The 18435-nt window shown below is 35.3% G+C and overlaps 2 protein-coding genes across 3 annotated transcripts in view; both read right to left on the bottom strand.

Moving 5' to 3' along the window:
• Positions 1 to 18435, bottom strand: part of LOC134840077 (small ribosomal subunit protein uS12) — a 96281-nt gene that overhangs the window by 35294 nt on the left and 42552 nt on the right. The window lies entirely within an intron of this gene.
• LOC134851753 (cytosolic iron-sulfur assembly component 2B-like) lies at positions 17294 to 17758 on the bottom strand. The gene has a single exon (XM_063868014.1). It carries the CDS (start codon positions 17756 to 17758, stop codon positions 17294 to 17296), a length of 465 nt encoding a protein of 154 aa, XP_063724084.1.

Here is an 18435-nt window from a genome sequence, read left to right as displayed (position 1 = left end):
TAAAATTCCAACTGTAATACCTTTACTATGCTCGATGGCTATAAACCCACATTGCTTGCAGGCAGACATCAACTGATAACAGTTCGTTAACCTGAATTCATTTGACCTGATGAATATTTTCAAGCTGAAATTAAACACCGAGGTGAAGTTGCACTTCGCAAACAGTAGCAAAAATCACAGATAACGCTTGAGAAAACCAAATCTTTGCTAATTCTCAGAGCCCACAATAGACAAAAAAAAAGTTTTCAAAAATATATCGAAAATGCATTTTTTTTCCAAAATTTTTGAAGCAAGGCCAGCGCGTTAATAATATCATATTGGCAATCGTTCAAATCTACAACTTCAAATGATTGCTAGTACCTTTTATTTTAGCTCAGAAAATTAATGTTTCAATGGTATGAAAAATCTGTTAAATCAGCTAGTCAAAATAACGAAACTTGTCGGAAGAAAAAACAGTAGAGTGCAAAAAAAAACATAGCCAACAGACAGTTGGAAAAGAGTAATGAACGCAAGCAAACAGAAAAAAAAACACTGACTTTGTTGAAAAAATCTCAACTTTCGAATTTTAAAGAAAAAAAATAGATGCCATTTAAGCTCTATGAATTTCTAGAACAATTTAAGATAGGCGGTTTTTTTATAAGATTAACCCAACTTGAGAAAACTGGATCAATGGGTAAAGTTTCATTCCGCTGCAAATCTAAAAAAAATAACTTCCAGTTTCGAATCTAGAAATTGTTCGCGGTTTTTTTTCGCTCCATTTCCACGTTCGTATTTGAAGAGTGCTGTTTACTTAAGCTTCCGCAAATGAATTTCCATTGAGGCTCTTTTTCTCCCCCCCCCACCTTACATGAGCATCGATTTCATGGTAACGAGTGGTTTTGCAAGGTTGAATATGAAGACCAAATATGTTTGTCATGGCCTAATCAGTCCGCATGCCAAATTTTTTTACAATCCGACGATGTGAACAGAAAAATTACTCTAAAAGAAAAAAGAGCCCAATTGAACTCAAAAAGTGAATATATACGTAAGTGCATTCATATATGCAAATGCATTAATATATATGAATGCACGTCTGTAGTTATTAGAGCATTTCAAGACTTTTTCCTGAAAAAAAACAAAAAAAATCATCAAGACCTATATAAGAGTCTTCACTACGTTCATTGCTCTAATAATTAGTTACTTTCATCGCAGGCCCAATAATTAGAAGTCTTATCTAAATGTCATCAGCATCGATGATAATTCAGCACTGGGTTATATATTGGAGTAAGACTGGTCACAGGAATTGAACACAAAAATGTTCGACGCAGAACGAAAACAAATGATCAAGCGTTAGTTTGTTTAGTATAACTCAAGCGTTCACTGTAATAAATAACCCCAGCGCAATCAGTGAGAGGAAAAATGTTTCATTCACGATATTTCAAGAAGTCGACAGAGCTGTCTGTTTCATGTATTTGTAGAATGTTCTTAAACAAAGGATATCAATTTTTGCTATCTCTGCATCATCAATATTGGCATAATCCACCGGTTTTGATACTTTGTATGGATCAGTAAACTTCAACCCCAGCTTCCGGTCTAGATCTTCGATGGTTCTCTTTGGTTGGCTACCATACATTTCTTTCATTGGTGCCGATATTTTATCACCAAATTCGTATGGTTTTTGAGTTATTGATTCTTGTAGAACAGAAATATTACCACTATCTTTATTCTTTTCTTTCCAAACTGGGTTTTTTATTTCACATATCGGTGCTAAATTGTTAACTTTTGACTCAAGTTTCTCTGCTAAATATTGCTTTCTCACCGAATATACTTTTGGCGTGTGGATTTTACTCACAATAATTTCTTGAGCGTTGCTTGATTGATCTCTACTGTCAACTTTGGGTTTGCAATGACCGATTGTTTTCGACGATTTAAAGGCTGGAGTTTTGTAGTTTGACACATGGGGTATGTATTCGCAATCCGCTTGTCTTTCTAATTCTTCTACATCAAATGCAAAAGAATCGTCGTCCCAAACATCGATTTCAAAATCAACGGTTTTTATTTTAGCCTCCATAATTTGATCTAATGATTTTCCAATAGCTTTTGTTGACTCGGGGCTCTTGACTGCCAAAACTTCAGGTTCTTCCATGGGACTGTAAGAGATCGATCCGTCATCGTCAGCAAAATCGCCGAAAACCAAGAGTTCTCCTTGATTGTTATCAACTTTAACACTATTGCTCAGCGGCATGGTAACTGTTGGTTCATTATGGCCCTTTTTCCAATAAAAATCCGGAGTATATGACAACTTTTTCGAAGGCGACGGGCCAACTACATGAACCGAATCTCTTTCCTCAGGTAGTTTTCGCTTTACCGGAGTGGTAACCTTTTGCAGTTCAACTTCACTTGCACAATCTGTTACTTTGATGATGTTACTAGGAACTGGTGTATCTTGCCTTTCTTTTGGTTTGAACTCGAATTTCTTCTTATGTGTGTTCGATGAACCAACCCCTAGTTTATTTCGTTCATCATTTTGCATCTTTTTCGAACCATTTCCATCTCGGTTTATATTAGGCGTGCTTGTAGCACTATTTTCTCTGCTTGAACTGTAAGACTCGTATGCTGACTTTGTTTTCAAAATAGATCGACCAGGTGCAGACATTTGGGTAAAGTTGATTTGATTACTTTTCGAGGCGCCAACAATTTCATTTTGAGTGAAAGACAACGTTCTAGAAGGACTGAATACAGAGGAAACTTTTGGCCGCGTCTCTTTTGCGGGGTTTAAGTTACCCAAAAATGCACTTTGTACTTTAGGAGTTACACTAGAAGCCAAAGTCTTCAATTCGGTCGGAGCTGACGTGTTCAGTTTCTGAGAAACTAAGCCGACCTTGCAGCAGCTGTGTGCACAAATGCTCTTATCCTTGCACGTGTGTTTACAAACCTGGGCTTCTTTAGGATTCTTTTCAGTTTCTTTACCCCTTTTCTCCCTCGCACCCGATTTACTTAGGGTTTGGATTTCTTGGGGCAAAAGAACAAATGGGTTTCCATTGTCTGGTAGATCATTAAAGTCTATCTTTTTAATGCTGCAAGTTGCGCCTACTCCACACCAAGCTGAGCTTATACAGTAAGCCAGAAGTGATTTGTCAGAAGGCGCCGAGATGGTTCTTGTCCAGACTTTGTTTGTCTTCAGAACCCTTTCACTTACCTTAGTTTCCAATAGCAGATCATTTTGACTAGTTCCAACTATGACTGCGAATTTATGCCACTGTGATGCGTTCGATTTCCGAGAAATGTCTGCAACATTTTCGAGCGTCAATATTACCTCGACTGAGATTTGACCTTCAGTTGAAGAAAGCTGGTTCATTTTCAAGCTAACTTCTGGAACATATTTTGCGAACTCGGTAAGTGCATTTCCAAAAGGGGCATGGCGGTTCAAAACAACCTCTAAGTTCCTCGGGTCCGCTTGTCGGATGCTAGCAAAAGTCGTGAAGCCTGCACGAGCCAAAAGAGACGCCGAACTTTGACCCAACCTATGAATCTGGCGGGAAACAAATTTAGAGTTGTGCCACATTCTAGTTCGAATTGATTGCAATAGCAAGTATGCATTCTTCAAGGTCATGAAGAATTTTCTGTACTCCATAACTTGCACTAGAGCTGAAGCCACTCGGGGTAAAATTTTGAAAATTTGATTGACATCCTGTTGGATGTTAAACTCCGAAATTTGAACTGAAGACAGGGTAGCATGTATCAACACTGATGCTTTATCGGAAGCTGTTTTTACTTTGCTGATATGTAGCTTATATGGAATTCTGGTAATGAGCGAATTCAATATTTTCCTTTCATCCGTTCTTAGAACAGTTCCACTAAGGTCTTCAATTTTAGACAGGCACGTTACCAGTTGGTGGATTGACTCATATTTCGAGAGTCCTAAAAACAGTTCCATAGTCTTGAACTTCAAAGCTTTCAGGGCCATTATGGCTCCCAACGTAGTTATCGAGAAACACTCTCCAGATTCGACCCGTCGCTGCGTCAATCTAGACCTCTGAACCAGTTCAGCTCTTTCCAGACAGTCCAAGTTCTCAGCCACGATGTTAGTTAAGAACTGATCAATAGACTCGCTTGATCCAGGTTCGATTTTCAAACAATACTTCCGCGGATCTTTCTGCACTCTGACATATAAAAATGTCGACTTCATCCAAATCAGAGCCGATTGTCTACATTTGACTGTTCTCAAATTGATCTCCGTGTTGAGGTGTTCCAGAATACTCAAGTGCAAGCAGCTCTCGATCGTCTGCTGGCCCTCCAGACATTTCAGCAGTTTTTCCTTCTCTTGATTCTTGGCCATTATCACTGCCTTGGCATGGGTGTCAAATTGGGGTCTGCCTGCTCGGCCTATCATCTGTATAATCTGAGAAATAGGAGCTGGTGTTACCACTCCCCCTTGGTAACAGTCAGTAGACTTGATTATTACCAGGTGCGCAGGAAGATTGACACCCACGGAGAGTGTTGATGTCGAGAAAAGTACAGGCAGGTGGCCTAAAAAAGAAACAGACGTTGAAAATCGCCGCGACTTGTCTGCAAAACCAAACAACTTTCATACATTTTTAAAGCAGTTTCTCTGCCATTTATTATAGAGGCCATTGTATTATTAGTTAACAAAACGTAGTTCTGATTCAAATTATCTGGACAAAACGAATAAAGCTTAAAATTGAAAGCGCGTTTTTCTCACAGTGGGTTGACTTTAGGTGAAAAACAATGAAGACAACAAAACTTGCTTAGAATTTCAGCAGAATTAATATGGTGCTACTTGTTTTGCTAAAAAATGACAATGTTTTACCCCAAAAATGACAATTTTCGGCTTTTTCAAAATTTACACTTTTCAAAAATTACACCAAAACTATTGGTTCGATTTCTGACAAAATTTTTATCAAAGTGAGCCTCTTTCATCGCCCAAAAAAATTTAACAAGAATATAATCGTCTCAGTTTTTTTATAATTAAATATATTTCCGTTTGATAGCCAAAAAATTTCAATAATACTTATACTGTTTAAAGTACCAGTTCATTTAAAAACAAATTTTAGACGTTTTGCACTAATTTATGGAGATCATAACCTCCTAAAATTTAGTTGGGCTATTGTCAGCATTTGAACCAATAGTTTTGGCTGAACTTTTAATTGACTAAAAAGCCGAAAATTGTCGTTTTTGGGGTTAAATTTTGGACCCGAGTTTTGCGAAACAAATTGCACTTTATTAATTTTGCTGAAATTCTAAGCAAGTTTTGTCTTCATCGTTTTTCACCTTAAGTCAACCCAATTTGAGAAAAACGCGTTTTCAATTTCAAGTTTTAATCGTTTTGTCCGGATAATTTAAATCAGCACTTAAATGTTAGTTGATTAAATCTGATTTTTTTGAAAAAATAATGACCCGAGAAACTCGAAAATGCTCGTTCTAATCTAGGAATTTAGCATTTATTTAACACGTTTTAAAATTGAGTGACCTTGAATGAACATGGTCTCGATGTTTCGTCTGTCTTCTGGGTGGAGTCCGGCATGGTGGAATGCGACTCCTCTGTTTACCATACTCCTCAAATCACTACTGTGAATGGAAGAACACAGACTACGCACCCCACTCGAGTGCAGAGATCCCTTTGATACACGACAAAGTGGCCCTGATTTGAAAAAATATATATATATATATCTCCCCCGCCAAAAAAAAGTCAAACCATAAAAGGTTTTAGTTTTTAGGGACACCAATAAGTTGCTGATACGCTTCAATAAGAAAACCTTAAAACCCAGTCATTTTTACTAGAAAGACACGTAAATTGCCATATATTATGAACTGCAGTTACTGTAAATTTGAGGGAAAATGTTGTTAATGAACGCTCATTTATTGTCCCGGTCACTGAAAGTGTTTTGTTTAATCTTTTTCAATTGAAAAACAAAAGTAAATTGTCGAAATCTTTAAGTTTTTCTAAAAATTTTGTTTTCATTTTTGCTATGAGCGATTCAAAGATATATTTAGACAACCCCGATTAATGTTTCCAAGCTCAGTTTTTGAAACTCAAAAACGACACAATTCGAGAAAAGTAACAAAAGTTTTATCTTTTCAAAATACTGAGGTCGGACCACCCTTGTGTGCTACTTGCACAGCAACCGGCTTAAATAGTTTTTCTATCCCTTTTTACTAATAGAAAATCAACCAATAACACAACTTCAATTATAAGTTATTACAGGGAGTTGTAGAAAACATGGATAAAAAAGCCAAAACGAAACGCTGTTGAACAAGCTACGTGGCCACCCTGCCTTAGTGTATTGACACGCGTCGCTCACAATCTTCGCCGCCTGTTGCGCGCCCTTCCTAGTGGAGCAGAATACAAGGGTGGGTTTGCCCTCCGAGTACTTCTGGATCAGGTCGTTCAGGCGATAGTTCAGATTGTAGTCGAATTTGAACGCATTCCTAAATTGCAGAGCCAAAAATTGACTTTTTTAATTGTTCTAATATTTTTCGTAACTGTGGCTCACACCTGTAAAATTTCAGCAATTTATTATATGATGGGCCAAATAACTTTTTGAAAACAAATAGATAGGCAAAACTTCTAAACTTATACAGCAGTTATAACTTCTGTACATCTTGCGCACAAACAAAATTCTGCCCGAAAATAAGTACGCTCCAAATATTCTGGAAAAAAAACTTTTTTCAATTTGTGATTCTACAAGCCAAAATATTTATATTCTAAATTACTGCTCAGAGCTTACTCATTTCATATTTGATAATTTCAGCTTTTGAACAATTTTGTTGGTGTTAAAGGTAGTAAATAGAATTGTAATATTGCAGTAAGCGTAAGTAGTGAATATAGTTGGTAAAAAATACACTAAAAGCGATACATACTTTTGCCAAGCCATCCCAAAAAAAAATCACCACTCAAATACCTGGTTCTTCAGAAATTTTTCTACAGACGCGAAGCATATTATTTTTTCAGAAATCGAAACTTTTCTACAATCATAAAAAACGTTGAAAAAATGAAAAGCATTGAAAATAAAACTAGAACCAAAACTTTTGTATGTATAGCTAAAGCTGGAGGTATGTGTTTGCTACTTTTTGAATTTGTTATACTGATGCAGGACGAAGTGCATGATTTCAAAAATTGGACTTGCCCAAAATCTTTGTTGTTTGTCTAAATTAAGTAACAGGAGTGAAAATTTTTAGGTTATTCTCTCAAAGACATAACATTTCTCTTACAAAAAATTAAGGAGTAGCCGATTCTGCAGAAAAAACTTCGCACAGCTGCTTCTTTTGATTGAACTTTTTATCTCAGATTTGATAGGATAATTTTTAAGAAAATTCGAAAAATCTTTTAAAAAACTGTCTCAAAAAAAAAACCGGAGTCTTTTTCAGCGAAAAGCTAAAAGTGGTCAGTAAAGTAGAGAAGATTACCAAAATCGGGTCTCTCACTTGAACACTTAACATGAGAATTGGCACGGTAGCTTTCGAGTAAAAAAACTTCCAAAAAACGGTCAAAGTTTTAAAACTTTCACTTGTTTGAAAGCCATAATTTTTTTCTGAACGAAACAGCGTAGAAAACTATAAAGGTACGCTTTCATCAACCTGTTGTGTCGATTAAAGCTATGATAGTTGATTTGATAGGATAGTCAACCAGAAAAATCCAAAAAACGGTCATTAAAAAAGATAGTTGACATTTCAGAGAATCATAGCTTTTAAGAAAAAACTGGACTTAACCGCTTATGTATTTAAATTTATTAATTCAAAAAAGCAAAAAAAAAAAAACAATTCCAATGGCCCAATTTGTATGAGCAAAAGTTTCGGAGTAGCCGCTTATACACGGACGCTTTTCAATTCCTCGCAATTCATTGAAACTAAAATTTCAGATAAGTTGAGTAAGTTTTTGATAAAACAAAAAAAAAATCAAAATATCTGTCAACTATTCCCCCACACGTTTTCGAAGGCTGTAGACAAATCAGTGAAGCAAAAAAAAGACCAGGGAAGCATGCAGGCACACAGGAGTGTAGGCGTTCTTTCTATGAATATCTTTTAAAAAAAAATTGGTAGAAAAGACTTCGAGAAAAAAACTATATTTTTGCAGAAAGTGGTAACATTTTGCAAAGCTTCTCAGAAAATGTAGAAAAAGCCGATCCTATACATTTTCATAGAACTTATTTTTATCAAACAGGAATACAAGGCAAACATTCTAAGCCAGACATTTTATATTCGAATTAGCAACTGACCAAAACTTACGAAGCGCAAAAAATTCTTTGAGCAGACACCAGTTGAGCCGACAAAAAAAACTTACAAGAAAATCAACCAATAAACCAATAAGACAACTTCAATTATAAGTTATTACAGGGAGTTGTAGAAAACATGGATAAAAAAGCAAAAATGAAACGCTGTTGAACAAGCTACGTGGCCACCCTGCCTTAGTGTATTGACACGCGTCGCTCACAATCTTCGCCGCCTGTTGCGCGCCCTTCCTAGTGGAGCAGAATACAAGGGTGGGTTTTCCCTCCGAGTACTTCTGGATCAGGTCGTTCAGGCGATAGTTCAGATTGTAGTCGAGTTTGAACGCATTCCTAAATTGAAGAGCCAAAAATTGAATTTTTTAATTGTTCTTATATTTTTCGTAACTGTGGCTCACACATGTAAAATTTCAGCAATTTATTATATGATGGGCCATATAACTTTTTGAAAACAAATAGATAGGCAAAACTTCTAAACTTATACAGCAGTTATAACTTCTGTACATCTTGCGCACAAACAAAATTCTGCCCGAAAATAAGTACGCTCCAAATATTCTGGAAAAAAAAACTTTTTCAATTTGTGATTCTACAAGCCAAAATATTTATATTCTAGATTACTGCTCAGAGCTTACTCATTTCATATTTGATAATTTCAGCTTTTGAACAATTTTGTTGGTGTTGAAGGTAGTAAATAGAATTGTAATATTGCAGTAAGCGTAAGTAGTAACTATAGTTGGTAAAAAAATACACTAAAAGCGATACATACTTTTGCCAAGCCATCCCAAAAAAAATCACCACTCAAATACCTGGTTCTTCAGAAATCAAAATTTTTCTACCGACGCGAAGCAGAGCTTCGCAACACTTAATATTCAATACAATCACAAAAAACGTTAAAATGAAAAATATTGAAAAAAAACTAGAACCAAAACTTTTGTATGTATAGCTAAAGCTGGAGGTAAGTGTTTGCTACTTTTTGAGTTTGCTATACTGATGCAGGACCAAGTGCATGATTTCAAAAATTGGACTTGCCCAAAATCTTTGTTGTTTGTCTAAATTAAGTAACGAGTGAAAATTTTTAGGTTATTCTCTCAAAGACATAACATTTCTCTTACAAAAAATTAAGGAGTAGCCGATTCTGCAGAAAAAACTTCGCGCAGCTGCTTCTTTTGATTGAACTTTTTATCTCAGATTTGATAGGATAATTTTTAAGAAAATTCAAAAAAAAATCTTAGAAAAAAACTGTTTAAAAAAAAACCGGAGTCTTTTTCAGCTAAAAGCTAAAAGTGGTCAGTAAAGTAGAGAAGATTACCAAAATCGGGTCTCTCGCTTGAACACTTAACATGAGAATTGGCACGGTAGCTTTCGAGTAAAAAATTCCAAAAAACGGTCAAAGTTTCAAAACTTTCACTTGTTTGAAAGCCATAACTTTTTTCTGAACGAAACAGCGTAGAAAACTGTAAAGGTACGCTTTCATCAACCTGTTGTGTCGATTAAAGCTATAATAGTTGATTTGATAGGATAGTTAACGAGAAAAGTCCAAAAAACGGTCAATAAATAAGATAGTTGACATTTCAGAGAATCATAGCTTTTAAGAAAAAACTGGACTTAACCGCTTATGTATTTAAATTTAATAATTCAAAAAAGCAAAAAAAAAAAACAATTCCAATGGCCCAATTTGTATGAGCAAAAGTTTCGGAGTAGCCGCTTATACACGGACGCTTTTCAATTCCTCGCAATTCATTGAAACAAAAAAATCAAAATATCTGTCAACTATTCCCCCACACGTTTTCGAAGGCTGTAGACAAATCAGTGAAGCAAAAAAAAAGACCAGGGAAGTATGCAGGCACACAGGAGTGTAGGCGTTCTTTCTATGAATACCTTTAAAAACAACTTGGTAGAAAAGACTTTGAGAAAAAAACTATATTTTTGCAGAAAGTGGTAACCGTTGTATATAGTACCATCCCAGTAGTTAAAATTGAATTTTCATGAAACTGAGCATGTCAGCTGATTGAGCAAGTGATTCAACTGATTTTGTTAAACTAGTTGTTTACCCAAAAATAGTCTACATTCCGACTTGATAACGCTTGCTAATCGTAAGCGTACCACAGAGGCGAATCGTAGCTTTGCCCCACTTGCGATACAATACAAACATGAAAAGAACATAAGTCGAAATAGATTTCAGATGTTGAAAAAAACTAGGTGAACCAAAAAATTGACTTTTCAGAGGGCGATAACTTCTAGTGTAAAATTTTTGTTAGTGACCACTAATGCAGAGGAGGTTCCTACTACTACTTATCTCATTGAACCCACAATACCAGATTTGAGAGACTAGTTTTTGAGAGAAAAGTCGAAAAGATCCACAAAACAGTCAAAATCAAAATTTTGACTATTCCGAGGGCCATAACTTGACGTCCAAAAAATTTTGGTCGAACCCACTTATGCAGATGAGCTGTTCAAAACTGTTCTTTCCATTGAAATCAAAAACTCAAATTTGAAATACGAAGTCAAGATAAGTAAAATTACAAATTGTAGCAGTAAATCAAACACTAAAAACAACATTAAAAAAATACGCGCAGCAAAAACAAAACGATTTCAAGATGGAACTAAGCCGACAAATAATTGGCCGACAATTTTATTTGAAACAGACTATTTCCCGAATGAAAAAAAAATCTGGTCCCGGTCAGACACGAACCCAGGACCTTTGTCGTCCCATGCTTATTCGCTACCTCAAGGCTAAGTTGGCCAGGAACGCTAAGAAGTTTGAATACATTCTGAAACAAGGTAGAGATGAGCCCAGACGAGTCCTGTGGACAAAGTTGTTTGCGGGAAAAAGTATAGTACCCGGTTGCCAAACCATTGCTCATCGCCAGGGTAATGAATCTGTTTTTTTGTTTATGTAATTTTTCAAAAAACTCCTAGGGTGCTATTAAAATAAGGAAAGATGAAAGAATTTACTTCTCCAAAGCCATGGTGATTATTTTAGAAAGAAACAATACAGAAGATCGAATTGAATAACTTGGAGTGGATAGACTAAAGGCACATTATAAACACAGAGGCGAAGCAGAGCTTCGCAACCCTTGCAAAGCAAAAAACACATTGCGCTACAATATAGTGAATGGAAAAAAGAAAAGGCCAAAACGTTCATGAAAAACTACTTTGGAAAAAATTACTTTGAAAAATAAACTGACTAAAGACGAAAAATTACAGCTACAAAAACTTCATATTTGTATCGGATGAAGTTCATAAACATCCCTTATAAAAGGAAATCATTTACTGAGCGGCAACAAAGGCGACAAACTTTTGGTCGAAACCTGTTCAGCTGAAAAAACTATTGTCACGAAAAACTTCAAAAAATTTAAAAGTTTTCACAACCCATCCAAACTGAAACACATAATCCCAAACGAAAATACGCAAAAATAGGTTATCCTCGAAATTACAAAAAAAACACGTTGACTAAGTCGACATATTATAAACTGAAACTTATCGAATATGTGGAAAAAAACGAAAAAATTAAAAGAACTCAAAATCAGACATGGTATAATTGAAAATTTGTGAAGTTTCAGTTATAGTACGAAACTGTTTAAATTGAAACAAAATCCATGCTCTAAAAAGAAAACCAATAAAAGCCCTACCAGATAAAAAGGCCTTTGAAAAAATGGAAAATGAACCGAGAAAAACTAGGACGAAAACCACAAACGCGAAAAAAAAAGATTTTTTTTGAAAAGATAATTAGAACCTGAAACTTAAAAGACCATTTCAACCTCAAAGTAAAATTTGTGAAAAGATAATTGATTAAGAAAAGATAATTGAAACCAGAAGATCCTCAAGAAATGAGAGCCTCTAGAAGAGGAGATCGTCCAGAAGTTTGGACAAAGTTTTTTACGGAAAAAAGTCTAGTACCCGATTGCAATACGCTTGCATATCTGCTTATGGCCAGGGTAAACATTATCAATTTAATAAATAGGACAAAAATGTAAACTATTTGAAAAAATTATATATTAACAAGGATAGCCAGTTACTAAGCAAATAGCACAGAATGTTCCAATCATAGTCTTAAAAAATATATTTACACTTTTAAATTAGTACAGTTTTCTTGTCAGTGGAGCGATAAAAAAAACATAGCCAACTGACAGTTGGAAAAGAGTAATGAACCCAAAAAAGTGAAAAAAAAACTGACTTGTTTTTTCAAAAACCTGAAATTTTGAACTTCGAAAAAAATATACGGCCCTTTGAGCTTGCAGAACAATTTATGATGGACACTTTGTTAAAATTGGCCGAATTTGAGAAAACTGGATCAATAAATAGAATTTTTTTTTGCTGGGAAATCTGATAATTAATTTCCATTTTTCGAAATTAGAAGTCGATCACGTTTTTCGTGACCTTAACAATTTTGCTGTTTGATAGTGGAATTTGCCTTTTAGAAATGCACTGAACATAAAAATTACAAATGAAACCGCAAAAATCAAAAATGAGCGTGAACAAATTTTAAGACTTTTTCCTGAAAAAAAAACTAACAAAAATCAGCAAGACCTATATAAGAGTACTCACTACGTTCATTACTCTTTAAAAAATCAGCAAGACCAATAAAAGAGTACTCACTACGTTCATTACTCTGAACGAAAAAAATTATGTGTATTTGAAACAAAAAAAAATCGTTAAAAATAAGATTTTTTGAAAAAAAAAAATATTTTTTTTTTTGCAGAAAATTTTTGAATTTTTGATTACCAAAACTAAAATTTCAAAAACTGACTTAACTCGACGAACCATTATTTTCACGGCTTGATTTGAGCTTAAATCAGCAACTGATCCATTCCAATGATTAATATTTGTACCTGATTTTGCGTGGAAAAAAAGAAAAATAAAACACGAATACAAAGTTCCTCGACATAGATGGTCGGAACAAAAATACGCTATTATATATGAAACTTTACCCTAGGCTTCCAGTTAGAAATTAAAACTTTTGTATGTGCTCTCCTCAATTAAAAGTCATTGAAATTTCAATTTTGCTTTGAAAGGCGAAGCACTAGCAATAAAATGCAACATAGCATGACAAGCAAGTTCAAATTGTAGATGACTACATTTCTCGAAATTTTCATACGTTTGTCTCGACTATAATTCAACTTCATGTCAAAAACAACGGCCAAACTAGCTTTCGTACAAAAATTGCCAAGCGATTACTAAACCGACAATACTTTGGTAGAGGTCTGTAGAGCTAACAGAAAACTTGTTATCATTTAAAACATTGAACTATCAAGTTTCGAAATGTGACTGGTTTTTAAGTCCCCACCCCCGTTTCCTACACTCGCAGAAAAGATAATTTTAACTATTCAAAAGACGCGATATGAGGTGAGCAGGCCAATGTAACAGAAGCCGAAACCAACTGATGATATAGAAGAAAAAGGCACACTGTGGCAAATAAGCAGTCAAACGATAGTTGAACAATAAAACTATCAACATAGATGCGAAACTGAGCTTCGCACCCCTTGCAAAACAAAGCCGCCAAATAGTGAAAAAACTGAAAAAAAAACGCCAAGAAACAACACACAAAATTTTTATATGTTTTTCTCAAAATAAAAACTCATTTTGATGAAAACCTGTGGCGGACAAAACAAATATCATTGAACTTGCATAACAAGTTACCGCGCGGCAGATATGCACACAAAACCGTGATTTTTAAAAGCAATTAATGTTGAAATGTTTGATTTTTTTGTCAAAAATACGTTGTGCCATTAATTTGAACCGATTGGCAGGCAAAAATTCTCAGACATCACGAAGAATTAGAGCAAAAGTTTGCTCGGAACTAAGTCCAAACAAACTAAAAACAAAAACTATCCAAAAAAAATGCTGGCGTCCATTTCATTTTTTTTTCGCTATCATCAAGTTTTGGTAGATATAAAAACGAAACACCTGAAACAAATTACCCTTCCTTAGTTGAATTGCAAAAAAACAACACTATACAGAAGGAGAGAAAAACATTAAGTGTACTAGGAACAAATAGCGCAAACAAACCAAACTTGCTATTTTGAAAACTAAAAGTTCTGAAAAATACGAGCAAAATATGAATAAAAACAAAATTAAAGGTAGTTTGTGATCTGATATCCTTTAAGGCTTCCTAAGCCAGAGTCTCTTGCTTAGCGAACTTATCGTTCTACAAAAATATAGAGACTAGAAAGCACTTACAGCAAAATTAAAATCAATTGACGAAAAAATTGATTGAAAATTACACTAAGAAAATTGCGAATAAACTCACGTCTTCAATTACCTTCGCGGAAAAGAATATGATAAGAACAGCAGGCTCATCAAAAAGTATTGAGGAAAATAGCCGAACAAAATTTTACTGAAAAAAAAATCGACAAAAATTTCGTTTTTCTAACGAATTTTTTTAAACGTTTTTCAGAGAAGGTCGGAAAAGTGCATTCCAACTTCCAAACATACCTTATCACGTTAAATTAAATTTAAAAAAAACGAAAAAAAAACTATATAAATTTTACGAGAATTAGGCAAATAACCCGTCAAAACTAAAGCAGACACTTCATAAGCTGAAAAACAGCCAAATTTTTTTCAGTAAAAAATTTGCATCTAAACGCTACAATGCAAGCCCTATACAGACAAAACAAGTACGCTGCATAAGCTGCGCATTTGTAAATTTACCATTTCAAGCTTCTTTCTAAATTATTACCTGTGATCCAAATTATTTGCGGGAAAAATTTTCTAATTTTTGTCGACTTTTTTTTAAGTCCACCCAATTTTGACTAAATTTTCTGCACCGCAGAAAAATTTCCAAAAACATGTCAAAAATGGTGCTTTCGGACTTTTTTTTGGTAAATTTGACCAGAAGTGAGAGCTTCTTCCGCGCCTGCTCCCCTTCAAAAATAGTATATATTGGCGCCATATGAGCCATTAAATTTTTTAATGTTGGTTGGCGAGGAGGTCGAATCCCTGCGGGGGGCGTCCGCCTCCTGTCCCCTAAATTTACCCCTACCCCCAGATCTTTAGTTCCGAGCATGTGCGTTTCCTCTGCACCAAACAAGCAAAATAAGTAGATTGCTCGTAGATGTGCCGATACACTTGACTGATACACATTGATATGCTAATAAAACCAACTGATAAATATAGTAAGAGGTTGTTTTGCAAGGGTCAAAAAGCTCCCTATAATTGCAAGGGTAAAAAAACTAATATGTTAATGTATGATGATGTTATGATATATTCATTTATAGAAAAAAAAATCGGCTCATCTTTTGACAAAATTACATTGTAAGAAACTGAAATCGCGATTATTTATTACTCCACGTAATGTATCGTAGACTAATGTGAAATATAAAGCAGTCAACTGTATAACAGCGTTGATAATTGGAAGATGACAAGTTGAAGAAAAAACGCGGCAAAAACCCAGACTGAATTGCCAGACAAATCACTGAACAAATTTGGCGGTAAACGAGAACAAAGAAAATCCGCGGTTCTTTTGATGGGAATATTAGGCAAGAGGCATGTCAAATTTACCTGATTTCATGATACAGCTGATATTTATGGATTTTTTTGTCAAAAATATCATGATATATATCATGATATTTATCATGATATTTATCACTTGATATATATCACCCATCCCTGATCGTAGTGTATAGTAAATTCTAAATTTTCAAAATTCAAACCCATTGATAATTTTTTACGCCCACTTACCCTGAGTCGTGATAGCCGAGAACTACCAACTCCAAAGGCACTGGCCTATAGCTCTTGTCGAAACTCAGTGACTTCGCAGGAAAATCTGAGGTTCCCAGCCATAAGGCCACATCCTCGATATTCGGACAGGTGGCTGAAACAGCTACAAACCTCGTTCCAAATTGCGACTGAGCATTCGACATTAATGCCGCTTTGGTTCTCGCAATGAGCACTTCTAATGTCGGGCCTCGGTTGCTATCACTTAACATGTGTATTTCATCGATAAGGTACAATTGTATATGTGTGAAAAATGAGGACTGAAAACAACGAGTGACGTTTTCCCATTTCTCAGGCGTAGTAACAATAATTTGCGCTTTCAACGATTTCAGAATATCTTGGTCGTCCGTGTCGCCAGTTACTTGTGCACACATCATTCCAAGACTCACAAACTTCGTTGACCAGTCTTCAAACCTTTCGTTGCAAAGGGACTTCATTGGAGCTATGTAAACTACAGAACATGGCTGCAGTGATTGAGAATTTTGTCTTGATTTCAGAATTAGTCTGACAATTGCCAGTTCCATTAGAGCAGTTTTTCCACAACCAGTAGGTGCGCACACAGCTAAGGACTTGTCAGTATTCATCAGAAACTCAAAGGCCTCCGATTGGACTCGATTGAAATTCTTGATTCTGGGGAAAATTTTATTTGCTATATCAGAGGGTAGCCTCTTGGCAGGAGTCAAACTTACCAAGGGTCGTTTTGATTCAACTATTCGGGAAAACATTGCTGTACTTTAAATTCGAGCACTAAAATTCATGATCTACTGGTTCGGGCATTTGCTTAATTTTTCCCCAAAATATGACAAAACTTATTCAAGTATGCAACACTTAATTAAACAAACAGCATATTTTTGGCAAAAATGTATCAGGATGTTCTCACCCAATCGTTTCCCAAAAATCCTTAGCGCCGGAAAAATAGTGTACTCCCTGATGAAAATTTTTTGAACGACGAGGAGACAAACAGATGAAAGCAAACAACCGAAATCTCTCTCTCTCTCTCTCTCTCTCTCTCTCTCTCTCTATCTCTCTCTATCTATCTATCTATCTATCTATCTATCTATCTTCCTCTCATAAATGACCCATCTTTACAATTTAATCAGAAGTTCCAGTTCAAACAAATGAAAGGCATTGAAGAACTAACCAAAATGAAACACAAAAGGTACATATCAATTTCAATAATGTTGGGAACAATCTATGCTGATTGGAGATACACCGACTACTCTCATCAAAATCCAAAATACGAATGAATCTGAACAAGCTACTGGTGAAAAAAAAAACACAAAAATTCAGTCCATATAAATTCATCTCTCTAGATTACATTATGTAATTCAAAAAGTAATAACAGCAATTAATCAAAAACTTTCACAGCTTTGCAAGCAACCATTCACGACAGCTAAAAGGTTTGAGTTTTCAAGTGCCGCAGCCACTCTTTCTTTGTCACCCAGCTGCTTATTTATAGCGTACTCCTGATCGTGCGTTCCTGGCGTGATCTTCACCGTCACTTTGAACCTAGAAGGCAGAGCTCTGAACAGCCTTACCCGAATAGCCAGTCCAATCAAAGTAGCTTGGGTGCAATGAGGGATGGTCGGCGTGAAAAGAACATCGACCGTGCTTCTGTCATCGTCTACAGATACATTGTCTTCACATACCACATTAAGTTCCTCTAAGCTCAATGGGTGTTCCGGGTCAGTTATCGACCGGATTAAATCAAAAATTTCCCGGCCATCAAACGCATCATAGACGTCGTCATCATAAGCCGCAGGACTCAATACTCGCTCAGAGGATTTCGCAAAAGTCGTTGGATTGTCGTTATCCATTGTATTACACGTACTCTACTGACTATTTCCAGATCCAAAGTATTCGCCAACTGAAACACACTTATTTTTAACTCTTTGACTTGCCTGATCCATGTTCAAACATTTTTGTTGCCTAAAAAAACCGTTAAAAAGCCAACAATTTAGCATATTTACTTGCGTGATATAAATCAAGCAAAGCAAATCGTTCTCAAAAAAGCGATACCTTTCAGCTATGCTGAAGCTCATGATACCCAGTTATATAAGAAAGAAAGAAAGAAAGAATTTATTTTTCCGATTGATAAATATAGTCATTAGCAAAACAAAAGTAATTTCATCAATGCATTTATCATCGGAATGGACAACTAACGAGACCATTGGTCCACATAAATGTTGCCCTTATATAGCACACATACTGAATTTAACATCAAACAAAAGAAAGAAAATAAGTTTTTTTTTTTTTATGAAGAAATTAACAAAAAAAAACAAAAAAATACGTGATTTTGATTTTTACCTAATTGAAAACATATTGTTCTTCATAGCGCTACCTATAGCAGTTCAGCTGATGCTCCGGCATGGGAACACGTCGCTTCAAAAAAAAAATTGAAGAAAATTTCCTAAGTTTTCGGGAAAATAATTATTGAGAAAAAATTCAAAAAATCATAAAAAGGGCCATATCTCCTAAACTAAAAGGTTCTGGA

Source organism: Symsagittifera roscoffensis, chromosome 1 (assembly GCF_963678635.1).
Source record: "Symsagittifera roscoffensis chromosome 1, txSymRosc1.1, whole genome shotgun sequence".
NCBI classification, from domain to species: Eukaryota; Metazoa; Xenacoelomorpha; order Acoela; family Convolutidae; genus Symsagittifera; species Symsagittifera roscoffensis.
This window is presented reverse-complemented; position numbering and strand designations above follow the sequence as displayed.

Bases quoted from the DNA above. Each gene is read 5' to 3' on its own strand.
- LOC134851753 (XM_063868014.1), bottom strand. From the start codon at position 17,758: ATGGATAACGACAATCCAACGACTTTTGCGAAATCCTCTGAGCGAGTA.